This window comes from Salvelinus alpinus, chromosome 8 (assembly GCF_045679555.1).
Source record: "Salvelinus alpinus chromosome 8, SLU_Salpinus.1, whole genome shotgun sequence".
In the NCBI taxonomy this organism is placed as follows: Eukaryota; Metazoa; Chordata; class Actinopteri; order Salmoniformes; family Salmonidae; genus Salvelinus; species Salvelinus alpinus.
In genome coordinates, this window is record NC_092093.1 from 9,797,124 (window position 1) to 9,825,009 (window position 27,886).

General features: G+C 42.2%; 1 protein-coding gene across 1 annotated transcript in view; it reads right to left on the reverse strand.

The window, feature by feature from the left end:
• LOC139582537 (signal-induced proliferation-associated 1-like protein 1) overlaps nucleotides 1-27,886 on the reverse strand; it is a 246,065-nt gene that overhangs the window by 7,816 nt on the left and 210,363 nt on the right. The window contains exons 18-21 of the mRNA XM_071412624.1: nucleotides 4,689-4,786; nucleotides 3,915-4,405; nucleotides 2,242-2,424; nucleotides 202-400 (exon numbers count right to left, since the gene is read on the reverse strand). Coding sequence (XP_071268725.1) covers nucleotides 202-400; nucleotides 2,242-2,424; nucleotides 3,915-4,405; nucleotides 4,689-4,786 — 971 coding nt within the window. The remainder of the gene's footprint in view (nucleotides 1-201; nucleotides 401-2,241; nucleotides 2,425-3,914; nucleotides 4,406-4,688; nucleotides 4,787-27,886) is intronic.

Genomic DNA, 27,886 nt, shown 5'->3' on the forward strand with positions numbered 1-27,886 from the left:
ATTAAAGTTATGACATGATAGAGGATTTAAAGTCATGACATGATGAAGGATTTAAAGTGCAATCTGTAACTTTAATTTGCAATCAAAAGTTGTAGCTCTGCTATCTTTAAAAGTTTGAGTATGGTTGCAGTATTTGGGGGGGAGGAAAGATAATCCATTAAGGAATATTCAACCACAATGTTACAAACTAATATCCTGTACCTTGTCCTTGACCTTGTGTCGTCTGTGTTTGGGAGGGCTGTCTGGACTCAGTCTCTTCATATCGTCCTCCGCGGTGGTCTTAGCGTGGGTGAGGTGTGGCTGGAGGGCGTGATGGGGTCTGCTGTGACCCCCATCCTGACCCCCTCGTCCTCCGCTGCCACTCCCCTCTCCTCCACTTCCTCCCTCCCCTGGAGACTTCCTGGAGACACACAATAACAAGCAGGGGTCAGATAATACAGCCATGCAAAAGACATAGCAATGTGACTGTCCAATAACTTTGTTAGCTGTGATATTCAAGTAAAAGCCATTTAATCAAGTTATAGACACAAACCGGATCATACATAAAGCCCAATATCATGCAAATGAACTCACTCAAATTCACTGTATAATGTCAGCAGTTGTCTTATATTCACTGTATAATGTAAGTAGTTGTCTATATTCACTGTATAATGTCTATATTCACTGTATAATGTAAGTAGTTGTCTTATATTCACTGTATAATGTCAGTAGTTGTCTTATATTCACTGTATAATGTCAGTAGTTGTCTATATTCACTGTATAATGTCAGTAGTTGTCTATATTCACTGTATAATGTCAGTAGTTGTCTATATTCACTGTATAATGTCTATATTCACTGTATAATGTCAGTAGTTGTCTATAATCACTGTATAATGTCAGTAGTTGTCTATATTCACTGTATAATGTCAGTAGTTGTCTATATTCACTGTATAATGTCAGTAGTTGTCTATATTCACTGTATAATGTCAGTAGTTGTCTATATTCACTGTATAATGTCAGTAGTTGTCTATATTCACTGTATAATGTCAGTAGTTGTCTATAATCACTGTATAATGTCAGTAGTTGTCTATATTCACTGTATAATGTCAGTAGTTGTCTATATTCACTGTATAATGTCAGTAGTTGTCTATATTCACTGTATAATGTCAGTAGTTGTCTTATATTCACTGTATAATGTCAGTAGTTATCTATAAATCACTGTATAATGTAAGTAGTTGTCTATATTCACTGTATAATGTCAGTAGTTGTCTATAAATCACTGTATAATGTCAGTAGTTGTCTATATTCACTGTATAATGTAAGTAGTTGTCTATATTCACTGTATAATGTCAGTAGTTGTCTTATATTCACTGTATAATGTCAGTAGTTGTCTATATTCACTGTATAATGTCAGTAGTTATCTATAAATCACTGTATAATGTAAGTAGTTGTCTATATTCACTGTATAATGTCAGTAGTTGTCTTATATTCACTGTATAATGTAAGTAGTGGTCTATATTCACTGTATAATGTAAGTAGTTGTCTATATTCACTGTATAATGTCAGTAGTTGTCTATATTCACTGTATAATGTCAGTAGTTGTCTATATTCACTGTATAATGTCAGTAGTTGTCTATATTCACTGTATAATGTCAGTAGTTTTCTATATTCACTGTATAATGTAAGTAGTGGTCTATATTCACTGTATAATGTAAGTCGTTTTCTATATTCACTGTATAATGTCAGTAGTTGTCTATATTCACTGTATAATGTCAGTAGTTGTCTATATTCACTGTATAATGTCAGTAGTTTTCTATATTCACTGTATAATGTAAGTAGTGGTCTATATTCACTGTATAATGTAAGTAGTTGTCTATAATGTCAGTAGTTGTCTATATTCACTGTATAATGTCAGTAGTTGTCTATAAATCACTGTATAATGTCAATAGTTGTCTATATTCACTGTATAATGTCAGTAGTTGTCTTATATTCACTGTATAATGTAAGTAGTGGTCTATATTCACTGTATAATGTCAGTAGTTGTCTATATTCACTGTATAATGTCAGTAGTTGTCTATATTCACTGTATAATGTCAGTAGTTTTCTATATTCACTGTATAATGTAAGTAGTGGTCTATATTCACTGTATAATGTAGTTGTCTATAATCAGTGTATGTAATATTCCTTTTAGCCACAAGGTGGCGATAAAGTATTGAAAGAGGAACTATTCTAAGGTACAAGGCCACTTCCTCCTGGTCTTACTTGCGGTTGTCTCCGAAGTCGACAGAGTTTATGGTGGATCCTGGCTTCCTCCAGCCGATGAGGTACTTGGAGGTGGCTCCCTGACGGGGGTAGAAGGTCTTGGGGCCGAGAGAGACCGACGTCTGGGAGCAAGGGGAGGTGGCCGAGGAAGACGAGTCCTCACGGGGGGAGTGGCCTCTGGAACTGGAGAGGAGTACAGGGGGCGGGGCAGAAGGGAGAAAGAGGGAGGAGAGAGGAGGGGAGGAGGAGGACAGGGGGAGAGGAGAGAAAGGTCACTGCAGGGAGATTCAACTAGCGGCCATGGAGGGCCAAAATACTATAATCTCTGGCATGGACATAATCTAGACTTTGAACTAATAACTATGAGCTAAAAACATAATCTAGACTTTGAGCTAAAAACTACGAGCTAAAAACCCATTTTTAGAAAGGCTGATCTGTAGATTCCGCAGTAGACTAGTAGAGATTACAGAGTGTTACATAGTCGTTTCCCTAACAACGTCAGAGCAGAGGATGACATGAATGGACTACTGGCGTTCAACCTCTATTTCTGGAACAGGAAGTGTGTGCGTTCTGCTACAGTATCAAAATATCAAACCAAGGCCACTGTATTGTGCTACCGTTGACACCGTTTCCCTTAGCGACAGGCGACACCGTTTCCCTTAGCGACAGACGACACCGTTTCCCTTAGCGACAGACGACACCGTTTCCCTTAGCGACAGACGACACCGTTTCCCTTAGCGACAGACGACACCGTTTCCCTTAGCGACAGACGACACCGTTTCCCTTAGCGACAGACGACACCGTTTCCCTTAGCGACAGACGACACCGTTTCCCTTAGCGACAGACGACACCGTTTCCCTTAGCGACAGACGACACCGTTTCCCTTAGCGACAGACGATACCGTTTCCCTTAGCGACAGACGACACCGTTTCCCTTAGCGACAGACGACACCGTTTCCCTTAGCGACAGACGGTACCGTTTCCCTTAGCGACAGACGGTACCGTTTCCCTTAGCGACAGACGGTACCGTTTCCCTTAGCGACAGACGGTACCGTTTCCCTTAGTGACAGACGCCACCGTTTCCCTTAGTGACAGACGATACTGTTCATCCATTTCAGCTCTACTGCTTAACAGAAAGAAATATTATTCAAGGTTCCCTAGAAAGAGAGGCGACGGACCTCGCTAATGTCACGGTCACATGACTCCATGGAGGTTGTGTGTGTCTGCTGTGTGTGTGTCTGCTGTGTGTGTGTGTCTACTGTGTGTGTGTGTATGTCTACTGTGTGCGTGTGTCTACTGTGTGTGTGCGTGTGTCTACTGTGTGTGTGCGTGTGTCTACTGTGTGTGTGCGTGTGTCTACTGTATGCGTGCGTGTGTCTACTGTGTGCGTGCGTGTGTCTACTGTGTGCGTGCGAGTGTCTACTGTGTGCGTGCGTGTGTCTACTGTGTGTGTGCGTGTGTCTACTGTGTGTGTGCGTGTGTCTACTGTGTGCGTGCGTGTGTCTACTGTGTGTGTGTGTCTACTGTGTGCGTGTGTCTACTGTGTGCGTGTGTCTACTGTGTGTGTGTGTCTACTGTGTGTGTGTGTCTACTGTGTGTGTGTGTCTACTGTGTGTGTGTCTACTGTGTGTGTGTCTACTGTGTGTTTGCCTTGTCCAACCCACCCATTCATACCTGGAGTGCGATCCTGCATCACTCAGACTGTACGAGCTGCCATCTCTAACCAGTAGGCGTGTAGGAGGAGTCCTAGCCGTCCCTTCTCCCCTCTCCCCTGGCGGTTGTGAGCTCTCTGCGGCCGGGGAAGACCTCTCCAGGACCCTCCTGCACCCCTCAGTGGGGCTATGCCAGGGGGACGGAGCTCTATCCCTCCCCTCTCTACCCCCAGGAGCCAAGAGGGAACTGGAAATCTCCTGGTGGGGGTGTGAGTGGCCCCCACCCCCTCCTCCATAGGATGAGGTGTCTATCCCGCTGTCGGCCGAGGCCCCCTGGAGGCACCCCCCTCCCAGGCCGTTGGGTTCAGAGTCAGGGGCCTCTCCTGGTCCCCCGGGGACCCCCAGGTCGAACCACTTGTCGGTGTCGCTGTGGCCCCCACTCGAGGCCGTGCTGGACAGGGTGTTACTGCTGGAGTAGGGACCCTCAGGCTGGGAGGGTGAAGGACCCTCAGGCTGGTGGGGAGGGGGGTGGGGGGGTGAGAGATGGGTTAGACAGGAGTCAGCTACAGCAGAGGGTTTTATTCAACATAACGGAGTCATCTGAATAGTCTGAAAGACCTGGACAAGAGATCCTGTCTTCAGGTCAGTGCAGATGAAGTAGAGTTGATGAGGACAGAAAGTAATTTTGGACTATTGAGATGCACCCCAAATGGTTGGGTTAAGAAGTACTGTATGTTTGGTCCTCCACCCTGGTCCAGGTGAGGACAGGGGAGTGTGGTGCAGGGGGAAGCCTGACCTGGGAGCTCTTCTTGGGGGAGTGGTGCATGACCTGCTCCTGCCTCTGGATGCGTGGCGCGCTGGAGTACCCAGGACCAGACTTAGACACAGGAGCATCTAAAACACACACAATATTATCCCACAGGACCAGACTTAGACACAGGAGCATCTAAAGCACACACACACACAATATTATCCCACAGGTTTCCGTACATGGTCCTTAGAGCCATTCATCTTGAAAAACTAGCTACAATTTTTCCACAGCCATACGTACAGTGTGTGTGCCTGTCTGTGGTTGTGTGTGTGTGTGTGTGTGTGTGTGTGTGTGTGTGTGTGTGTGTGTGTGTGTGTGTGTGTGTGTGTGTGTGTGTGTGTGTGTGTGTGTGTGTGTATAAATAAACAAGTCTATATAATGTAATTGGCCAGGTGTTACACAACAGCCACACAGAAATAGACAGAACAGGCAATTAGTGAGCAACGAACCCAGGGGGAGACACGGCTATGTGGGGTGGTTTGTGTGTGCAAGAGAAAGAGAGGGGATAAAGTAGGGGAGATAATGCAGAGAGCAGAGAAAACAGAGAGGACTGTAGAGAGATGAAGAGTAGAAAACAGAGAGGACTGTAGAGAGATGATGCAGAGAGCAGAGAAAACAGAGAGGACTGTAGAGAGAAGATGAACAGTAGAAAACAGAGAGGACTGTAGAGAGATGAGGAACAGTAGAAAACAGAGAGGACTGTAGAGAGATGAAGAGTAGAAAACAGAGAGGACTGTAGAGAGATGATGCAGAGAGCAGAGAAAACAGAGAGGGACTGTAGAGAGATGATGAACAGTAGAAAACAGAGAGGACTGTAGAGAGATGAGGAACAGTAGAAAACAGAGAGGACTGTAGAGAGATGAAGAACAGTAGAAAACAGAGAGGACTGTAGAGAGATGAAGAACAGTAGAAAACAGAGAGGACTGAAGAGAGATGATGAACAGTAGAAAACAGAGAGGACTGTAGAGAGATGATGAACAGTAGAAAACAGAGAGGGACTGTAGAGAGATGAGGAACAGTAGAAAACAGAGAGGGACTGTAGAGAGATGATGAACAGTAGAAAACAGAGAGGACTGTAGAGAGATGAAGAACAGTAGAAAACAGAGAGGGACTGTAGAGAGATGAAGAACAGTAGAAAACAGAGAGGACTGTAGAGAGATGAAGAACAGTAGAAAACAGAGAGGGACTGTAGAGAGATGATGAACAGTAGAAAACAGAGAGGACTGTAGAGAGATGAGGAACAGTAGAAAACAGAGAGGGACTGTAGAGAGATGATGAACAGTAGAAAACAGAGAGGACTGTAGAGAGATGATGAAGAGTAGAAAACAGAGAGGGACTGTAGAGAGATGAAGAACAGTAGAAAACAGAGAGGGACTGTAGAGAGATGATGAACAGTAGAAAACAGAGAGGGACTGTAGAGAGATGATGAACAGTAGAAAACAGAGAGGGACTGTAGAGAGATGATGAACAGTAGAAAACAGAGAGGGACTGTAGAGAGATGATGAAGAGTAGAAAACAGAGAGGGACTGTAGAGAGATGATGAACAGTAGAAAACAGAGAGGGACTGTAGAGAGATGATGAACAGTAGAAAACAGAGAGGGACTGTAGAGAGATGAAGAACAGTAGAAAACAGAGAGGGACTGTAGAGAGATGATGAACAGTAGAAAACAGAGAGGGACTGTAGAGAGATGATGAAGAGTAGAAAACAGAGAGGGACTGTAGAGAGATGAAGAACAGTAGAAAACAGAGAGGGACTGTAGAGAGATGATGAACAGTAGAAAACAGAGAGGGACTGTAGAGAGATGATGAAGAGTAGAAAACAGAGAAGGACTGTAGAGAGATGATGAAGAGTAGAAAACAGAGAGGGACTGTAGAGAGATGAAGAACAGTAGAAAACAGAGAGGGACTGTAGAGAGATGATGAACAGTAGAAAACAGAGGACTGTAGAGAGATGATGAAGAGTAGAAAACAGAGAGGGACTGTAGAGAGATGAAGAACAGTAGAAAACAGAGAGGGACTGTAGAGAGATGATGAAGAGTAGAAAACAGAGAGGGACTGTAGAGAGATGAAGAACAGTAGAAAACAGAGGACTGTAGAGAGATGATGAAGAGTAGAAAACAGAGAGGGACTGTAGAGAGATGATGAAGAGTAGAAAACAGAGAGGACTGTAGAGAGATGATGAAGAGTAGAAAACAGAGAGGACTGTAGAGAGATGATGAAGAGTAGAAAACAGAGAGGGACTGTAGAGAGATGATGAAGAGTAGAAAACAGAGAGGACTGTAGAGAGACGAAGAGTAGAAAACAGAGAGGGACTGTAGAGAGATGAGGAACAGTAGAAAACAGAGAGGACTGTAGAGAGATGAAGAACAGTAGAAAACAGAGAGGACTGTAGAGAGATGAAGAACAGTAGAAAACAGAGAGGACTGTAGAGAGATGAAGAACAGTAGAAAACAGAGAGGACTGTAGAGAGATGAAGAACAGTAGAAAACAGAGAGGGACTGTAGAGAGATGATGAACAGTAGAAAACAGAGAGGACTGTAGAGAGATGAAGAACAGTAGAAAACAGAGAGGACTGTAGAGAGATGATGAACAGTAGAAAACAGAGAGGACTGTAGAGAGATGATGAACAGTAGAAAACAGAGAGGGACTGTAGAGAGATGAAGAACAGTAGAAAACAGAGAGGACTGTAGAGAGATGAAGAACAGTAGAAAACAGAGAGGACTGTAGAGAGATGATGAACAGTAGAAAACAGAGAGGGACTGTAGAGAGATGAAGAACAGTAGAAAACAGAGAGGACTGTAGAGAGATGAGGAACAGTAGAAAACAGAGAGGACTGTAGAGAGATGAAGAACAGTAGAAAACAGAGAGGACTGTAGAGAGATGATGAACAGTAGAAAACAGAGAGGACTGTAGAGAGATGATGAAGAGTAGAAAACAGAGAGGGACTGTAGAGAGATGATGAAGAGTAGAAAACAGAGGACTGTAGAGAGATGATGAACAGTAGAAAACAGAGAGGACTGTAGAGAGATGAAGAACAGTAGAAAACAGAGAGGACTGTAGAGAGATGAGGAACAGTAGAAAACAGAGAGGACTGTAGAGAGATGAAGAACAGTAGAAAACAGAGAGGACTGTAGAGAGATGATGAACAGTAGAAAACAGAGAGGACTGTAGAGAGATGATGAAGAGTAGAAAACAGAGAGGGACTGTAGAGAGATGATGAAGAGTAGAAAACAGAGGACTGTAGAGAGATGATGAAGAGTAGAAAACAGAGAGGGACTGTAGAGAGATGATGAACAGTAGAAAACAGAGAGGACTGTAGAGAGATGAGGAACAGTAGAAAACAGAGAGGACTGTAGAGAGATGATGAAGAGTAGAAAACAGAGAGGACTGTAGAGAGATGATGAAGAGTAGAAAACAGAGAGGGACTGTAGAGAGATGAGGAACAGTAGAAAACAGAGAGGACTGTAGAGAGACGATGAACAGTAGAAAACAGAGAGGGACTGTAGAGAGATGAGGAACAGTAGAAAACAGAGGACTGTAGAGAGATGATGAAGAGTAGAAAACAGAGAGGACTGTAGAGAGATGATGAAGAGTAGAAAACAGAGAGGGACTGTAGAGAGATGAAGAACAGTAGAAAACAGAGAGGGACTGTAGAGAGATGATGAACAGTAGAAAACAGAGAGGACTGTAGAGAGATGAAGAACAGTAGAAAACAGAGAGGACTGTAGAGAGATGAAGAACAGTAGAAAACAGAGAGGACTGTAGAGAGATGAAGAACAGTAGAAAACAGAGAGGGACTGTAGAGAGATGATGCAGAGAGCAGAGAAAACAGAGAGGACTGTAGAGAGATGAAGAGTAGAAAACAGAGAGGACTGTAGAGAGATGATGAACAGTAGAAAACAGAGAGGACTGTAGAGAGATGATGATCAGTAGAAAACAGAGAGGACTGTAGAGAGATGAAGAACAGTAGAAAACAGAGGACTGTAGAGAGATGAAGAACAGTAGAAAACAGAGAGGACTGCAGAGAGATGAAGAACAGTAGAAAACAGAGAGGACTGTAGAGAGATGATGAACAGTAGAAAACAGAGAGGACTGTAGAGAGATGATGAAGAGTAGAAAACAGAGAGGACTGTAGAGAGATGATGAACAGTAGAAAACAGAGAGGACTGTAGAGAGATGAGGAACAGTAGAAAACAGAGAGGGACTGTAGAGAGATGATGAACAGTAGAAAACAGAGAGGACTGTAGAGAGATGAAGAACAGTAGAAAACAGAGAGGGACTGTAGAGAGATGAAGAACAGTAGAAAACAGAGAGGACTGTAGAGAGATGAAGAACAGTAGAAAACAGAGAGGACTGTAGAGAGATGATGAACAGTAGAAAACAGAGAGGACTGTAGAGAGATGAGGAACAGTAGAAAACAGAGAGGGACTGTAGAGAGATGAAGAACAGTAGAAAACAGAGAGGACTGTAGAGAGATGAGGAACAGTAGAAAACAGAGAGGACTGTAGAGAGATGAAGAACAGTAGAAAACAGAGAGGACTGTAGAGAGATGATGAACAGTAGAAAACAGAGAGGACTGTAGAGAGATGATGAAGAGTAGAAAACAGAGAGGGACTGTAGAGAGATGATGAAGAGTAGAAAACAGAGGACTGTAGAGAGATGATGAACAGTAGAAAACAGAGAGGACTGTAGAGAGATGAAGAACAGTAGAAAACAGAGAGGACTGTAGAGAGATGAGGAACAGTAGAAAACAGAGAGGACGGTAGAGAGATGATGAAGAGTAGAAAACAGAGAGGGACTGTAGAGAGATGAAGAACAGTAGAAAACAGAGAGGGACTGTAGAGAGATGATGAACAGTAGAAAACAGAGAGGACTGTAGAGAGATGAAGAACAGTAGAAAACAGAGAGGACTGTAGAGAGATGAAGAACAGTAGAAAACAGAGAGGGACTGTAGAGAGATGATGCAGAGAGCAGAGAAAACAGAGAGGACTGTAGAGAGATGAAGAGTAGAAAACAGAGAGGACTGTAGAGAGATGATGAACAGTAGAAAACAGAGAGGACTGTAGAGAGATGATGATCAGTAGAAAACAGAGAGGACTGTAGAGAGATGAAGAACAGTAGAAAACAGAGGACTGTAGAGAGATGAAGAACAGTAGAAAACAGAGAGGACTGCAGAGAGATGAAGAACAGTAGAAAACAGAGAGGACTGTAGAGAGATGAAGAACAGTAGAAAACAGAGAGGACTGTAGAGAGATGATGAACAGTAGAAAACAGAGAGGACTGTAGAGAGATGAGGAACAGTAGAAAACAGAGAGGGACTGTAGAGAGATGATGAACAGTAGAAAACAGAGAGGACTGTAGAGAGATGATGAAGAGTAGAAAACAGAGAGGACTGTAGAGAGATGATGAACAGTAGAAAACAGAGAGGACTGTAGAGAGATGAGGAACAGTAGAAAACAGAGAGGGACTGTAGAGAGATGATGAACAGTAGAAAACAGAGAGGACTGTAGAGAGATGAAGAACAGTAGAAAACAGAGAGGACTGTAGAGAGATGATGAACAGTAGAAAACAGAGAGGACTGTAGAGAGATGATGAACAGTAGAAAACAGAGAGGACTGTAGAGAGATGATGAACAGTAGAAAACAGAGAGGACTGTAGAGAGATGATGAACAGTAGAAAACAGAGAGGACTGTAGAGAGATGATGAACAGTAGAAAACAGAGAGGACTGTAGAGAGATGATGAACAGTAGAAAACAGAGAGGACTGTAGAGAGATGATGAACAGTAGAAAACAGAGAGGACTGTAGAGAGATGATGAACAGTAGAAAACAGAGAGGACTGTAGAGAGATGATGAACAGTAGAAAACAGAGAGGACTGTAGAGAGATGATGAACAGTAGAAAACAGAGAGGGACTGTAGAGAGATGAGGAACAGTAGAAAACAGAGAGGACTGTAGAGAGATGAAGAAAAGTAGAAAACAGAGAGGACTGTAGAGAGATGATGAACAGTAGAAAACAGAGAGGACTGTAGAGAGATGATGAAGAGTAGAAAACAGAGAGGGACTGTAGAGAGATGATGAAGAGTAGAAAACAGAGGACTGTAGAGAGATGATGAAGAGTAGAAAACAGAGAGGGACTGTAGAGAGATGATGAACAGTAGAAAACAGAGAGGACTGTAGAGAGATGAGGAACAGTAGAAAACAGAGAGGACTGTAGAGAGATGATGAAGAGTAGAAAACAGAGAGGACTGTAGAGAGATGATGAAGAGTAGAAAACAGAGAGGGACTGTAGAGAGATGAGGAACAGTAGAAAACAGAGAGGACTGTAGAGAGACGATGAACAGTAGAAAACAGAGAGGGACTGTAGAGAGATGAGGAACAGTAGAAAACAGAGGACTGTAGAGAGATGATGAAGAGTAGAAAACAGAGAGGACTGTAGAGAGATGATGAAGAGTAGAAAACAGAGAGGGACTGTAGAGAGATGAAGAACAGTAGAAAACAGAGAGGGACTGTAGAGAGATGATGAACAGTAGAAAACAGAGAGGACTGTAGAGAGATGAAGAACAGTAGAAAACAGAGAGGACTGTAGAGAGATGAAGAACAGTAGAAAACAGAGAGGACTGTAGAGAGATGAAGAACAGTAGAAAACAGAGAGGGACTGTAGAGAGATGATGCAGAGAGCAGAGAAAACAGAGAGGACTGTAGAGAGATGAAGAGTAGAAAACAGAGAGGACTGTAGAGAGATGATGAACAGTAGAAAACAGAGAGGACTGTAGAGAGATGATGATCAGTAGAAAACAGAGAGGACTGTAGAGAGATGAAGAACAGTAGAAAACAGAGGACTGTAGAGAGATGAAGAACAGTAGAAAACAGAGAGGACTGCAGAGAGATGAAGAACAGTAGAAAACAGAGAGGACTGTAGAGAGATGAAGAACAGTAGAAAACAGAGAGGACTGTAGAGAGATGATGAACAGTAGAAAACAGAGAGGACTGTAGAGAGATGAGGAACAGTAGAAAACAGAGAGGGACTGTAGAGAGATGATGAACAGTAGAAAACAGAGAGGACTGTAGAGAGATGATGAAGAGTAGAAAACAGAGAGGACTGTAGAGAGATGATGAACAGTAGAAAACAGAGAGGACTGTAGAGAGATGAGGAACAGTAGAAAACAGAGAGGGACTGTAGAGAGATGATGAACAGTAGAAAACAGAGAGGACTGTAGAGAGATGAAGAACAGTAGAAAACAGAGAGGACTGTAGAGAGATGAGGAACAGTAGAAAACAGAGAGGACTGTAGAGAGATGAAGAACAGTAGAAAACAGAGAGGACTGTAGAGAGATGATGAACAGTAGAAAACAGAGAGGACTGTAGAGAGATGATGAAGAGTAGAAAACAGAGAGGGACTGTAGAGAGATGATGAAGAGTAGAAAACAGAGGACTGTAGAGAGATGATGAACAGTAGAAAACAGAGAGGACTGTAGAGAGATGAAGAACAGTAGAAAACAGAGAGGACTGTAGAGAGATGAGGAACAGTAGAAAACAGAGAGGACTGTAGAGAGATGATGAAGAGTAGAAAACAGAGAGGGACTGTAGAGAGATGAAGAACAGTAGAAAACAGAGAGGGACTGTAGAGAGATGATGAACAGTAGAAAACAGAGAGGACTGTAGAGAGATGAAGAACAGTAGAAAACAGAGAGGACTGTAGAGAGATGAAGAACAGTAGAAAACAGAGAGGACTGTAGAGAGATGAAGAGTAGAAAACAGAGAGGACTGTAGAGAGATGAGGAACAGTAGAAAACAGAGAGGACTGTAGAGAGATGAAGAACAGTAGAAAACAGAGAGGACTGTAGAGAGATGATGAACAGTAGAAAACAGAGAGGACTGTAGAGAGATGATGAAGAGTAGAAAACAGAGAGGGACTGTAGAGAGATGATGAAGAGTAGAAAACAGAGGACTGTAGAGAGATGATGAAGAGTAGAAAACAGAGAGGGACTGTAGAGAGATGATGAACAGTAGAAAACAGAGAGGACTGTAGAGAGATGAGGAACAGTAGAAAACAGAGAGGACTGTAGAGAGATGATGAAGAGTAGAAAACAGAGAGGACTGTAGAGAGATGATGAAGAGTAGAAAACAGAGAGGGACTGTAGAGAGATGAGGAACAGTAGAAAACAGAGAGGACTGTAGAGAGACGATGAACAGTAGAAAACAGAGAGGGACTGTAGAGAGATGAGGAACAGTAGAAGACAGAGGACTGTAGAGAGATGATGAAGAGTAGAAAACAGAGAGGACTGTAGAGAGATGATGAAGAGTAGAAAACAGAGAGGGACTGTAGAGAGATGAAGAACAGTAGAAAACAGAGAGGGACTGTAGAGAGATGATGAACAGTAGAAAACAGAGAGGACTGTAGAGAGATGAAGAACAGTAGAAAACAGAGAGGACTGTAGAGAGATGAAGAACAGTAGAAAACAGAGAGGACTGTAGAGAGATGATGCAGAGAGCAGAGAAAACAGAGAGGACTGTAGAGAGATGAAGAGTAGAAAACAGAGAGGACTGTAGAGAGATGAAGAACAGTAGAAAACAGAGAGGGACTGTAGAGAGATGATGCAGAGAGCAGAGAAAACAGAGAGGACTGTAGAGAGATGAAGAGTAGAAAACAGAGAGGACTGTAGAGAGATGATGAACAGTAGAAAACAGAGAGGACTGTAGAGAGATGATGATCAGTAGAAAACAGAGAGGACTGTAGAGAGATGAAGAACAGTAGAAAACAGAGGACTGTAGAGAGATGAAGAACAGTAGAAAACAGAGAGGACTGCAGAGAGATGAAGAACAGTAGAAAACAGAGAGGACTGTAGAGAGATGAAGAACAGTAGAAAACAGAGAGGACTGTAGAGAGATGATGAACAGTAGAAAACAGAGAGGACTGTAGAGAGATGAGGAACAGTAGAAAACAGAGAGGGACTGTAGAGAGATGATGAACAGTAGAAAACAGAGAGGACTGTAGAGAGATGATGAAGAGTAGAAAACAGAGAGGGACTGTAGAGAGATGATGAAGAGTAGAAAACAGAGAGGGACTGTAGAGAGATGATGAACAGTAGAAAACAGAGGACTGTAGAGAGATGATGAAGAGTAGAAAACAGAGAGGGACTGTAGAGAGATGAAGAACAGTAGAAAACAGAGGACTGTAGAGAGATGATGAAGAGTAGAAAACAGAGAGGGACTGTAGAGAGATGATGAAGAGTAGAAAACAGAGAGGGACTGTAGAGAGATGATGAACAGTAGAAAACAGAGGACTGTAGAGAGATGATGAAGAGTAGAAAACAGAGAGGGACTGTAGAGAGATGAAGAACAGTAGAAAACAGAGAGGGACTGTAGAGAGATGATGAAGAGTAGAAAACAGAGAGGGACTGTAGAGAGATGATGAACAGTAGAAAACAGAGAGGACTGTAGAGAGATGATGAAGAGTAGAAAACAGAGAGGACTGTAGAGAGATGATGAAGAGTAGAAAACAGAGAGGGACTGTAGAGAGATGATGAAGAGTAGAAAACAGAGAGGACTGTAGAGAGACGAAGAGTAGAAAACAGAGAGGGACTGTAGAGAGATGAGGAACAGTAGAAAACAGAGAGGACTGTAGAGAGATGAAGAACAGTAGAAAACAGAGAGGACTGTAGAGAGATGAAGAACAGTAGAAAACAGAGGACTGTAGAGAGATGAAGAACAGTAGAAAACAGAGAGGGACTGTAGAGAGATGAGGAACAGTAGAAAACAGAGAGGACTGTAGAGAGATGAAGAACAGTAGAAAACAGAGAGGGACTGTAGAGAGATGATGAACAGTAGAAAACAGAGGACTGTAGAGAGATGATGAACAGTAGAAAACAGAGAGGACTGTAGAGAGATGATGAACAGTAGAAAACAGAGAGGGACTGTAGAGAGATGAGGAACAGTAGAAAACTGAGGACTGTAGAGAGATGATGAAGAGTAGAAAACAGAGAGGACTGTAGAGAGATGATGAAGAGTAGAAAACAGAGAGGACTGTAGAGAGATGATGAACAGTAGAAAACAGAGAGGACTGTAGAGAGATGAGGAACAGTAGAAAACAGAGAGGACTGTAGAGAGATGAAGAGTAGAAAACAGAGAGGACTGTAGAGAGATGATGCAGAGAGCAGAGAAAACAGAGAGGACTGAAGAGATGATGAACAGTAGAAAACAGAGAGGACTGTAGAGAGATGAGGAACAGTAGAAAACAGAGAGGACTGTAGAGAGATGAAGAACAGTAGAAAACAGAGGACTGTAGAGAGATGAAGAACAGTAGAAAACAGAGAGGACTGTAGAGAGATGATGAACAGTAGAAAACAGAGAGGACTGTAGAGAGATGATGAACAGTAGAAAACAGAGAGGACTGTAGAGAGATGAGGAACAGTAGAAAACAGAGAGGGACTATAGAGAGATGATGAACAGTAGAAAACAGAGAGGACTGTAGAGAGATGAAGAACAGTAGAAAACAGAGAGGGACTGTAGAGAGATGAAGAACAGTAGAAAACAGAGAGGACTGTAGAGAGATGAAGAACAGTAGAAAACAGAGAGGACTGTAGAGAGATGATGAACAGTAGAAAACAGAGAGGACTGTAGAGAGATGAGGAACAGTAGAAAACAGAGAGGGACTGTAGAGAGATGATGAACAGTAGAAAACAGAGAGGACTGTAGAGAGATGATGAAGAGTAGAAAACAGAGAGGGACTGTAGAGAGATGAAGAACAGTAGAAAACAGAGAGGGACTGTAGAGAGATGATGAACAGTAGAAAACAGAGAGGGACTGTAGAGAGATGATGAACAGTAGAAAACAGAGGACTGTAGAGAGATGATGAAGAGTAGAAAACAGAGAGGGACTGTAGAGAGATGAAGAACAGTAGAAAACAGAGAGGGACTGTAGAGAGATGATGAAGAGTAGAAAACAGAGAGGGACTGTAGAGAGATGATGAAGAGTAGAAAACAGAGAGGGACTGTAGAGAGATGATGAACAGTAGAAAACAGAGAGGACTGTAGAGAGATGATGAAGAGTAGAAAACAGAGAGGACTGTAGAGAGATGATGAAGAGTAGAAAACAGAGAGGGACTGTAGAGAGATGATGAAGAGTAGAAAACAGAGAGGACTGTAGAGAGACGAAGAGTAGAAAACAGAGAGGGACTGTAGAGAGATGAGGAACAGTAGAAAACAGAGAGGACTGTAGAGAGATGAAGAACAGTAGAAAACAGAGAGGACTGTAGAGAGATGAAGAACAGTAGAAAACAGAGGACTGTAGAGAGATGAAGAACAGTAGAAAACAGAGAGGGACTGTAGAGAGATGAGGAACAGTAGAAAACAGAGAGGACTGTAGAGAGATGAAGAACAGTAGAAAACAGAGAGGGACTGTAGAGAGATGATGAACAGTAGAAAACAGAGGACTGTAGAGAGATGAAGAACAGTAGAAAACAGAGAGGACTGTAGAGAGATGATGAACAGTAGAAAACAGAGAGGGACTGTAGAGAGATGAGGAACAGTAGAAAACTGAGGACTGTAGAGAGATGATGAAGAGTAGAAAACAGAGAGGACTGTAGAGAGATGATGAAGAGTAGAAAACAGAGAGGACTGTAGAGAGATGATGAACAGTAGAAAACAGAGAGGACTGTAGAGAGATGAGGAACAGGAGAAAACAGAGAGGACTGTAGAGAGATGAAGAGTAGAAAACAGAGAGGACTGTAGAGAGATGATGCAGAGAGCAGAGAAAACAAAGAGGACTGAAGGGATGATGAACAGTAGAAAACAGAGAGGACTGTAGAGAGATGAGGAACAGTAGAAAACAGAGAGGACTGTAGAGAGATGAAGAACAGTAGAAAACAGAGGACTGTAGAGAGATGAAGAACAGTAGAAAACAGAGAGGACTGTAGAGAGATGATGAACAGTAGAAAACAGAGAGGACTGTAGAGAGATGATGAACAGTAGAAAACAGAGAGGACTGTAGAGAGATGAGGAACAGTAGAAAACAGAGAGGGACTATAGAGAGATGATGAACAGTAGAAAACAGAGAGGACTGTAGAGAGATGAAGAACAGTAGAAAACAGAGAGGGACTGTAGAGAGATGAAGAACAGTAGAAAACAGAGAGGACTGTAGAGAGATGAAGAACAGTAGAAAACAGAGAGGACTGTAGAGAGATGATGAACAGTAGAAAACAGAGAGGACTGTAGAGAGATGAGGAACAGTAGAAAACAGAGAGGGACTGTAGAGAGATGATGAACAGTAGAAAACAGAGAGGACTGTAGAGAGATGATGAAGAGTAGAAAACAGAGAGGGACTGTAGAGAGATGAAGAACAGTAGAAAACAGAGAGGGACTGTAGAGAGATGATGAACAGTAGAAAACAGAGAGGGACTGTAGAGAGATGAAGAACAGTAGAAAACAGAGAGGGACTGTAGAGAGATGATGAACAGTAGAAAACAGAGGACTGTAGAGAGATGATGAAGAGTAGAAAACAGAGAGGGACTGTAGAGAGATGAAGAACAGTAGAAAACAGAGAGGGACTGTAGAGAGATGATGAACAGTAGAAAACAGAGGACTGTAGAGAGATGAAGAACAGTAGAAAACAGAGAGGGACTGTAGAGAGATGAAGAACAGTAGAAAACAGAGAGGGACTGTAGAGAGATGATGAACAGTAGAAAACAGAGAGGGACTGTAGAGAGATGATGAAGAGTAGAAAACAGAGAGGGACTGTAGAGAGATGAAGAACAGTAGAAAACAGAGAGGGACTGTAGAGAGATGATGAACAGTAGAAAACAGAGAGGACTGTAGAGAGATGATGAAGAGTAGAAAACAGAGAGGGACTGTAGAGAGATGATGAAGAGTAGAAAACAGAGAGGGACTGTAGAGAGATGATGAACAGTAGAAAACAGAGAGGGACTGTAGAGAGATGATGAACAGTAGAAAACAGAGGACTGTAGAGAGATGATGAAGAGTAGAAAACAGAGAGGGACTGTAGAGAGATGAAGAACAGTAGAAAACAGAGAGGGACTGTAGAGAGATGATGAAGAGTAGAAAACAGAGAGGGACTGTAGAGAGATGAAGAACAGTAGAAAACAGAGGACTGTAGAGAGATGATGAAGAGTAGAAAACAGAGAGGGACTGTAGAGAGATGATGAAGAGTAGAAAACAGAGAGGACTGTAGAGAGACGAAGAGTAGAAAACAGAGAGGGACTGTAGAGAGATGATGAACAGTAGAAAACAGAGAGGACTGTAGAGAGATGAAGAACAGTAGAAAACAGAGAGGGACTGTAGAGAGATGATGAACAGTAGAAAACAGAGAGGACTGTAGAGAGATGAAGAACAGTAGAAAACAGAGAGGGACTGTAGAGAGATGATGAACAGTAGAAAACAGAGAGGACTGTAGAGAGATGATGAACAGTAGAAAACAGAGAGGGACTGTAGAGAGATGAAGAACAGTAGAAAACAGAGAGGACTGTAGAGAGATGAAGAACAGTAGAAAACAGAGAGGACTGTAGAGAGATGATGAACAGTAGAAAACAGAGAGGGACTGTAGAGAGATGAAGAACAGTAGAAAACAGAGAGGACTGTAGAGAGATGAGGAACAGTAGAAAACAGAGAGGACTGTAGAGAGATGAAGAACAGTAGAAAACAGAGAGGACTGTAGAGAGATGATGAACAGTAGAAAACAGAGAGGACTGTAGAGAGATGATGAAGAGTAGAAAACAGAGAGGGACTGTAGAGAGATGATGAAGAGTAGAAAACAGAGGACTGTAGAGAGATGATGAACAGTAGAAAACAGAGAGGACTGTAGAGAGATGAAGAACAGTAGAAAACAGAGAGGACTGTAGAGAGATGAGGAACAGTAGAAAACAGAGAGGACTGTAGAGAGATGAAGAACAGTAGAAAACAGAGAGGACTGTAGAGAGATGATGAACAGTAGAAAACAGAGAGGACTGTAGAGAGATGATGAAGAGTAGAAAACAGAGAGGGACTGTAGAGAGATGATGAAGAGTAGAAAACAGAGGACTGTAGAGAGATGATGAAGAGTAGAAAACAGAGAGGGACTGTAGAGAGATGAGGAACAGTAGAAAACAGAGAGGACTGTAGAGAGATGATGAAGAGTAGAAAACAGAGAGGACTGTAGAGAGATGAGGAACAGTAGAAAACAGAGAGGGACTGTAGAGAGATGAGGAACAGTAGAAAACAGAGAGGACTGTAGAGAGACGATGAACAGTAGAAAACAGAGAGGGACTGTAGAGAGATGAGGAACAGTAGAAAACAGAGGACTGTAGAGAGATGATGAAGAGTAGAAAACAGAGAGGACTGTAGAGAGATGATGAAGAGTAGAAAACAGAGAGGGACTGTAGAGAGATGAAGAACAGTAGAAAACAGAGAGGGACTGTAGAGAGATGATGAACAGTAGAAAACAGAGAGGACTGTAGAGAGATGAAGAACAGTAGAAAACAGAGAGGACTGTAGAGAGATGAAGAACAGTAGAAAACAGAGAGGACTGTAGAGAGATGAAGAGTAGAAAACAGAGAGGACTGTAGAGAGATGATGAACAGTAGAAAACAGAGAGGACTGTAGAGAGATGATGATCAGTAGAAAACAGAGAGGACTGTAGAGAGATGAAGAACAGTAGAAAACAGAGGACTGTAGAGAGATGAAGAACAGTAGAAAACAGAGAGGACTGCAGAGAGATGAAGAACAGTAGAAAACAGAGAGGACTGTAGAGAGATGAAGAACAGTAGAAAACAGAGAGGACTGTAGAGAGATGATGAACAGTAGAAAACAGAGAGGACTGTAGAGAGATGAGGAACAGTAGAAAACAGAGAGGGACTGTAGAGAGATGATGAACAGTAGAAAACAGAGAGGACTGTAGAGAGATGATGAAGAGTAGAAAACAGAGAGGGACTGTAGAGAGATGATGAAGAGTAGAAAACAGAGAGGGACTGTAGAGAGATGATGAACAGTAGAAAACAGAGGACTGTAGAGAGATGATGAAGAGTAGAAAACAGAGAGGGACTGTAGAGAGATGAAGAACAGTAGAAAACAGAGGACTGTAGAGAGATGATGAAGAGTAGAAAACAGAGAGGGACTGTAGAGAGATGATGAAGAGTAGAAAACAGAGAGGGACTGTAGAGAGATGATGAACAGTAGAAAACAGAGGACTGTAGAGAGATGATGAAGAGTAGAAAACAGAGAGGGACTGTAGAGAGATGAAGAACAGTAGAAAACAGAGAGGGACTGTAGAGAGATGATGAAGAGTAGAAAACAGAGAGGGACTGTAGAGAGATGATGAAGAGTAGAAAACAGAGAGGGACTGTAGAGAGATGATGAACAGTAGAAAACAGAGAGGACTGTAGAGAGATGATGAAGAGTAGAAAACAGAGAGGACTGTAGAGAGATGAAGAGTAGAAAACAGAGAGGGACTGTAGAGAGATGATGAAGAGTAGAAAACAGAGAGGACTGTAGAGAGACGAAGAGTAGAAAACAGAGAGGGACTGTAGAGAGATGAGGAACAGTAGAAAACAGAGAGGACTGTAGAGAGATGAAGAACAGTAGAAAACAGAGAGGACTGTAGAGAGATGAAGAACAGTAGAAAACAGAGAGGGACTGTAGAGAGATGAGGAACAGTAGAAAACAGAGAGGACTGTAGAGAGATGAAGAACAGTAGAAAACAGAGAGGGACTGTAGAGAGATGATGAACAGTAGAAAACAGAGGACTGTAGAGAGATGATGAACAGTAGAAAACAGAGAGGACTGTAGAGAGATGATGAACAGTAGAAAACAGAGAGGGACTGTAGAGAGATGAGGAACAGTAGAAAACTGAGGACTGTAGAGAGATGATGAAGAGTAGACAACAGAGAGGACTGTAGAGAGATGATGAAGAGTAGAAAACAGAGAGGGACTGTAGAGAGATGATGAACAGTAGAAAACAGAGAGGACTGTAGAGAGATGAGGAACAGTAGAAAACAGAGAGGACTGTAGAGAGATGATGAAGAGTAGAAAACAGAGAGGGACTGTAGAGAGATGATGAAGAGTAGAAAACAGAGAGGACTGTAGAGAGATGATGAACAGTAGAAAACAGAGAGGACTGTAGAGAGATGAAGAACAGTAGAAAACAGAGAGGGACTGTAGAGAGATGAGGAACAGTAGAAAACAGAGAGGACTGTAGAGAGATGATGAACAGTAGAAAACAGAGAGGGACTGTAGAGAGATGAGGAACAGTAGAAAACAGAGAGGACTGTAGAGAGATGATGAAGAGTAGAAAACATAGAGGACTGTAGAGAGATGATGAACAGTAGAAAACAGAGAGGACTGTAGAGAGATGAAGAACAGTAGAAAACAGAGAGGACTGTAGAGAGATGATGAACAGTAGAAAACAGAGAGGACTGTAGAGAGATGATGAAGAGTAGAAAACAGAGAGGACTGTAGAGAGATGATGAACAGTAGAAAACAGAGAGGACTGTAGAGAGATGATGATCAGTAGAAAACAGAGAGGACTGTAGAGAGATGAAGAACAGTAGAAAACAGAGAGGACTGTAGAGAGATGATGAACAGTAGAAAACAGAGAGGACTGTAGAGAGATGATGAACAGTAGAAAACAGAGAGGACTGTAGAGAGATGAGGAACAGTAGAAAACAGAGAGGGACTGTAGAGAGATGAAGAACAGTAGAAAACAGAGAGGACTGTAGAGAGATGAGGAACAGTAGAAAACAGAGAGGACTGTAGAGAGATGAAGAACAGTAGAAAACAGAGAGGACTGTAGAGAGATGATGAACAGTAGAAAACAGAGAGGACTGTCGAGAGATGACGAAAAGTAGAAAACAAAGAGGGACTGTAGAGAGATGATGAAGAGTAGAAAACAGAGGACTGTAGAGAGATGATGAACAGTAGAAAACAGAGAGGACTGTAGAGAGATGAAGAACAGTAGAAAACAGAGAGGACTGTAGAGAGATGAGGAACAGTAGAAAACAGAGAGGGACTGTAGAGAGATGAAGAACAGTAGAAAACAGAGAGGGACTGTAGAGAGATGATGAACAGTAGAAAACAGAGAGGACTGTAGAGAGATGATGAAGAGTAGAAAACAGAGAGGGACTGTAGAGAGATGAAGAACAGTAGAAAACAGAGAGGGACTGTAGAGAGATGAAGAACAGTAGAAAACAGAGAGGACTGTAGAGAGATGAAGAACAGTAGAAAACAGAGAGGGACTGTAGAGAGATGATGCAGAGAGCAGAGAAAACAGAGAGGACTGTAGAGAGATGAAGAACAGTAGAAAACAGAGAGGACTGTAGAGAGATGAGGAACAGTAGAAAACAGAGAGGACTGTAGAGAGATGAAGAACAGTAGAAAACAGAGAGGACTGTAGAGAGATGATGAACAGTAGAAAACAGAGAGGACTGTAGAGAGATGATGAAGAGTAGAAAACAGAGAGGGACTGTAGAGAGATGATGAAGAGTAGAAAACAGAGGACTGTAGAGAGATGATGAAGAGTAGAAAACAGAGAGGGACTGTAGAGAGATGAGGAACAGTAGAAAACAGAGAGGACTGTAGAGAGATGATGAAGAGTAGAAAACAGAGAGGACTGTAGAGAGATGAGGAACAGTAGAAAACAGAGAGGGACTGTAGAGAGATGAGGAACAGTAGAAAACAGAGAGGACTGTAGAGAGACGATGAACAGTAGAAAACAGAGAGGGACTGTAGAGAGATGAGGAACAGTAGAAAACAGAGGACTGTAGAGAGATGATGAAGAGTAGAAAACAGAGAGGACTGTAGAGAGATGATGAAGAGTAGAAAACAGAGAGGGACTGTAGAGAGATGAAGAACAGTAGAAAACAGAGAGGGACTGTAGAGAGATGATGAACAGTAGAAAACAGAGAGGACTGTAGAGAGATGAAGAACAGTAGAAAACAGAGAGGACTGTAGAGAGATGAAGAACAGTAGAAAACAGAGAGGACTGTAGAGAGATGAAGAGTAGAAAACAGAGAGGACTGTAGAGAGATGATGAACAGTAGAAAACAGAGAGGACTGTAGAGAGATGATGATCAGTAGAAAACAGAGAGGACTGTAGAGAGATGAAGAACAGTAGAAAACAGAGGACTGTAGAGAGATGAAGAACAGTAGAAAACAGAGAGGACTGCAGAGAGATGAAGAACAGTAGAAAACAGAGAGGACTGTAGAGAGATGAAGAACAGTAGAAAACAGAGAGGACTGTAGAGAGATGATGAACAGTAGAAAACAGAGAGGACTGTAGAGAGATGAGGAACAGTAGAAAACAGAGAGGGACTGTAGAGAGATGATGAACAGTAGAAAACAGAGAGGACTGTAGAGAGATGATGAAGAGTAGAAAACAGAGAGGGACTGTAGAGAGATGATGAAGAGTAGAAAACAGAGAGGGACTGTAGAGAGATGATGAACAGTAGAAAACAGAGGACTGTAGAGAGATGATGAAGAGTAGAAAACAGAGAGGGACTGTAGAGAGATGAAGAACAGTAGAAAACAGAGGACTGTAGAGAGATGATGAAGAGTAGAAAACAGAGAGGGACTGTAGAGAGATGATGAAGAGTAGAAAACAGAGAGGGACTGTAGAGAGATGATGAACAGTAGAAAACAGAGGACTGTAGAGAGATGATGAAGAGTAGAAAACAGAGAGGGACTGTAGAGAGATGAAGAACAGTAGAAAACAGAGAGGGACTGTAGAGAGATGATGAAGAGTAGAAAACAGAGAGGGACTGTAGAGAGATGATGAAGAGTAGAAAACAGAGAGGGACTGTAGAGAGATGATGAACAGTAGAAAACAGAGAGGACTGTAGAGAGATGATGAAGAGTAGAAAACAGAGAGGACTGTAGAGAGATGATGAAGAGTAGAAAACAGAGAGGGACTGTAGAGAGATGATGAAGAGTAGAAAACAGAGAGGACTGTAGAGAGACGAAGAGTAGAAAACAGAGAGGGACTGTAGAGAGATGAGGAACAGTAGAAAACAGAGAGGACTGTAGAGAGATGAAGAACAGTAGAAAACAGAGAGGACTGTAGAGAGATGAAGAACAGTAGAAAACAGAGAGGGACTGTAGAGAGATGAGGAACAGTAGAAAACAGAGAGGACTGTAGAGAGATGAAGAACAGTAGAAAACAGAGAGGGACTGTAGAGAGATGATGAACAGTAGAAAACAGAGGACTGTAGAGAGATGATGAACAGTAGAAAACAGAGAGGACTGTAGAGAGATGATGAACAGTAGAAAACAGAGAGGGACTGTAGAGAGATGAGGAACAGTAGAAAACTGAGGACTGTAGAGAGATGATGAAGAGTAGACAACAGAGAGGACTGTAGAGAGATGATGAAGAGTAGAAAACAGAGAGGGACTGTAGAGAGATGATGAACAGTAGAAAACAGAGAGGACTGTAGAGAGATGAGGAACAGTAGAAAACAGAGAGGACTGTAGAGAGATGATGAAGAGTAGAAAACAGAGAGGGACTGTAGAGAGATGATGAAGAGTAGAAAACAGAGAGGACTGTAGAGAGATGATGAACAGTAGAAAACAGAGAGGACTGTAGAGAGATGAAGAACAGTAGAAAACAGAGAGGGACTGTAGAGAGATGAGGAACAGTAGAAAACAGAGAGGACTGTAGAGAGATGATGAACAGTAGAAAACAGAGAGGGACTGTAGAGAGATGAGGAACAGTAGAAAACAGAGAGGACTGTAGAGAGATGATGAAGAGTAGAAAACATAGAGGACTGTAGAGAGATGATGAACAGTAGAAAACAGAGAGGACTGTAGAGAGATGAAGAACAGTAGAAAACAGAGAGGACTGTAGAGAGATGATGAACAGTAGAAAACAGAGAGGACTGTAGAGAGATGATGAAGAGTAGAAAACAGAGAGGACTGTAGAGAGATGATGAACAGTAGAAAACAGAGAGGACTGTAGAGAGATGATGATCAGTAGAAAACAGAGAGGACTGTAGAGAGATGAAGAACAGTAGAAAACAGAGAGGACTGTAGAGAGATGATGAACAGTAGAAAACAGAGAGGACTGTAGAGAGATGATGAACAGTAGAAAACAGAGAGGACTGTAGAGAGATGAGGAACAGTAGAAAACAGAGAGGGACTGTAGAGAGATGAAGAACAGTAGAAAACAGAGAGGACTGTAGAGAGATGAGGAACAGTAGAAAACAGAGAGGACTGTAGAGAGATGAAGAACAGTAGAAAACAGAGAGGACTGTAGAGAGATGATGAACAGTAGAAAACAGAGAGGACTGTAGAGAGATGATGAAGAGTAGAAAACAGAGAGGGACTGTAGAGAGATGATGAAGAGTAGAAAACAGAGGACTGTAGAGAGATGATGAACAGTAGAAAACAGAGAGGACTGTAGAGAGATGAAGAACAGTAGAAAACAGAGAGGACTGTAGAGAGATGAGGAACAGTAGAAAACAGAGAGGACTGTAGAGAGATGATGAAGAGTAGAAAACAGAGAGGGACTGTAGAGAGATGAAGAACAGTAGAAAACAGAGAGGGACTGTAGAGAGATGATGAACAGTAGAAAACAGAGAGGACTGTAGAGAGATGATGAAGAGTAGAAAACAGAGAGGGACTGTAGAGAGATGAAGAACAGTAGAAAACAGAGAGGGACTGTAGAGAGATGAAGAACAGTAGAAAACAGAGAGGACTGTAGAGAGATGAAGAACAGTAGAAAACAGAGAGGGACTGTAGAGAGATGATGCAGAGAGCAGAGAAAACAGAGAGGACTGTAGAGAGATGAAGAGTAGAAAACAGAGAGGACTGTAGAGAGATGATGAACAGTAGAAAACAGAGAGGACTGTAGAGAGATGATGATCAGTAGAAAACAGAGAGGACTGTAGAGAGATGAAGAACAGTAGAAAACAGAGGACTGTAGAGAGATGAAGAACAGTAGAAAACAGAGAGGACTGCAGAGAGATGAAGAACAGTAGAAAACAGAGAGGACTGTAGAGAGATGAAGAACAGTAGAAAACAGAGAGGACTGTAGAGAGATGATGAACAGTAGAAAACAGAGAGGACTGTAGAGAGATGAGGAACAGTAGAAAACAGAGAGGGACTGTAGAGAGATGATGAACAGTAGAAAACAGAGAGGACTGTAGAGAGATGATGAAGAGTAGAAAACAGAGAGGACTGTAGAGAGATGATGAACAGTAGAAAACAGAGAGGACTGTAGAGAGATGAGGAACAGTAGAAAACAGAGAGGGACTGTAGAGAGATGATGAACAGTAGAAAACAGAGAGGACTGTAGAGAGATGAAGAACAGTAGAAAACAGAGAGGACTGTAGAGAGATGAGGAACAGTAGAAAACAGAGAGGACTGTAGAGAGATGAAGAACAGTAGAAAACAGAGAGGACTGTAGAGAGATGATGAAGAGTAGAAAACAGAGGACTGTAGAGAGATGATGAAGAGTAGAAAACAGAGAGGGACTGTAGAGAGATGATGAACAGTAGAAAACAGAGAGGACTGTAGAGAGATGAGGAACAGTAGAAAACAGAGAGGACTGTAGAGAGATGATGAAGAGTAGAAAACAGAGAGGACTGTAGAGAGATGATGAAGAGTAGAAAACAGAGAGGGACTGTAGAGAGATGAGGAACAGTAGAAAACAGAGAGGACTGTAGAGAGACGATGAACAGTAGAAAACAGAGAGGGACTGTAGAGAGATGAGGAACAGTAGAAAACAGAGGACTGTAGAGAGATGATGAAGAGTAGAAAACAGAGAGGACTGTAGAGAGATGATGAAGAGTAGAAAACAGAGAGGGACTGTAGAGAGATGAAGAACAGTAGAAAACAGAGAGGGACTGTAGAGAGATGATGAACAGTAGAAAACAGAGAGGACTGTAGAGAGATGAAGAACAGTAGAAAACAGAGAGGACTGTAGAGAGATGAAGAACAGTAGAAAACAGAGAGGACTGTAGAGAGATGAAGAACAGTAGAAAACAGAGAGGGACTGTAGAGAGATGATGCAGAGAGCAGAGAAAACAGAGAGGACTGTAGAGAGATGAAGAGTAGAAAACAGAGAGGACTGTAGAGAGATGATGAACAGTAGAAAACAGAGAGGACTGTAGAGAGATGATGATCAGTAGAAAACAGAGAGGACTGTAGAGAGATGAAGAACAGTAGAAAACAGAGGACTGTAGAGGGATGAAGAACAGTAGAAAACAGAGAGGACTGCAGAGAGATGAAGAACAGTAGAAAACAGAGAGGACTGTAGAGAGATGAAGAACAGTAGAAAACAGAGAGGACTGTAGAGAGATGATGAACAGTAGAAAACAGAGAGGACTGTAGAGAGATGAGGAACAGTAGAAAACAGAGAGGGACTGTAGAGAGATGATGAACAGTAGAAAACAGAGAGGACTGTAGAGAGATGATGAAGAGTAGAAAACAGAGAGGACTGTAGAGAGATGATGAACAGTAGAAAACAGAGAGGACTGTAGAGAGATGAGGAACAGTAGAAAACAGAGAGGGACTGTAGAGAGATGATGAACAGTAGAAAACAGAGAGGACTGTAGAGAGATGAAGAACAGTAGAAAACAGAGAGGACTGTAGAGAGATGAGGAACAGTAGAAAACAGAGAGGACTGTAGAGAGATGAAGAACAGTAGAAAACAGAGAGGACTGTAGAGAGATGATGAACAGTAGAAAACAGAGAGGACTGTAGAGAGATGATGAAGAGTAGAAAACAGAGAGGGACTGTAGAGAGATGATGAAGAGTAGAAAACAGAGGACTGTAGAGAGATGATGAACAGTAGAAAACAGAGAGGACTGTAGAGAGATGAAGAACAGTAGAAAACAGAGAGGACTGTAGAGAGATGAGGAACAGTAGAAAACAGAGAGGACTGTAGAGAGATGATGAAGAGTAGAAAACAGAGAGGGACTGTAGAGAGATGAAGAACAGTAGAAAACAGAGAGGGACTGTAGAGAGATGATGAACAGTAGAAAACAGAGAGGACTGTAGAGAGATGAAGAACAGTAGAAAACAGAGAGGACTGTAGAGAGATGAAGAACAGTAGAAAACAGAGAGGACTGTAGAGAGATGAAGAGTAGAAAACAGAGAGGACTGTAGAGAGATGATGAACAGTAGAAAACAGAGAGGACTGTAGAGAGATGATGATCAGTAGAAAACAGAGAGGACTGTAGAGAGATGAAGAACAGTAGAAAACAG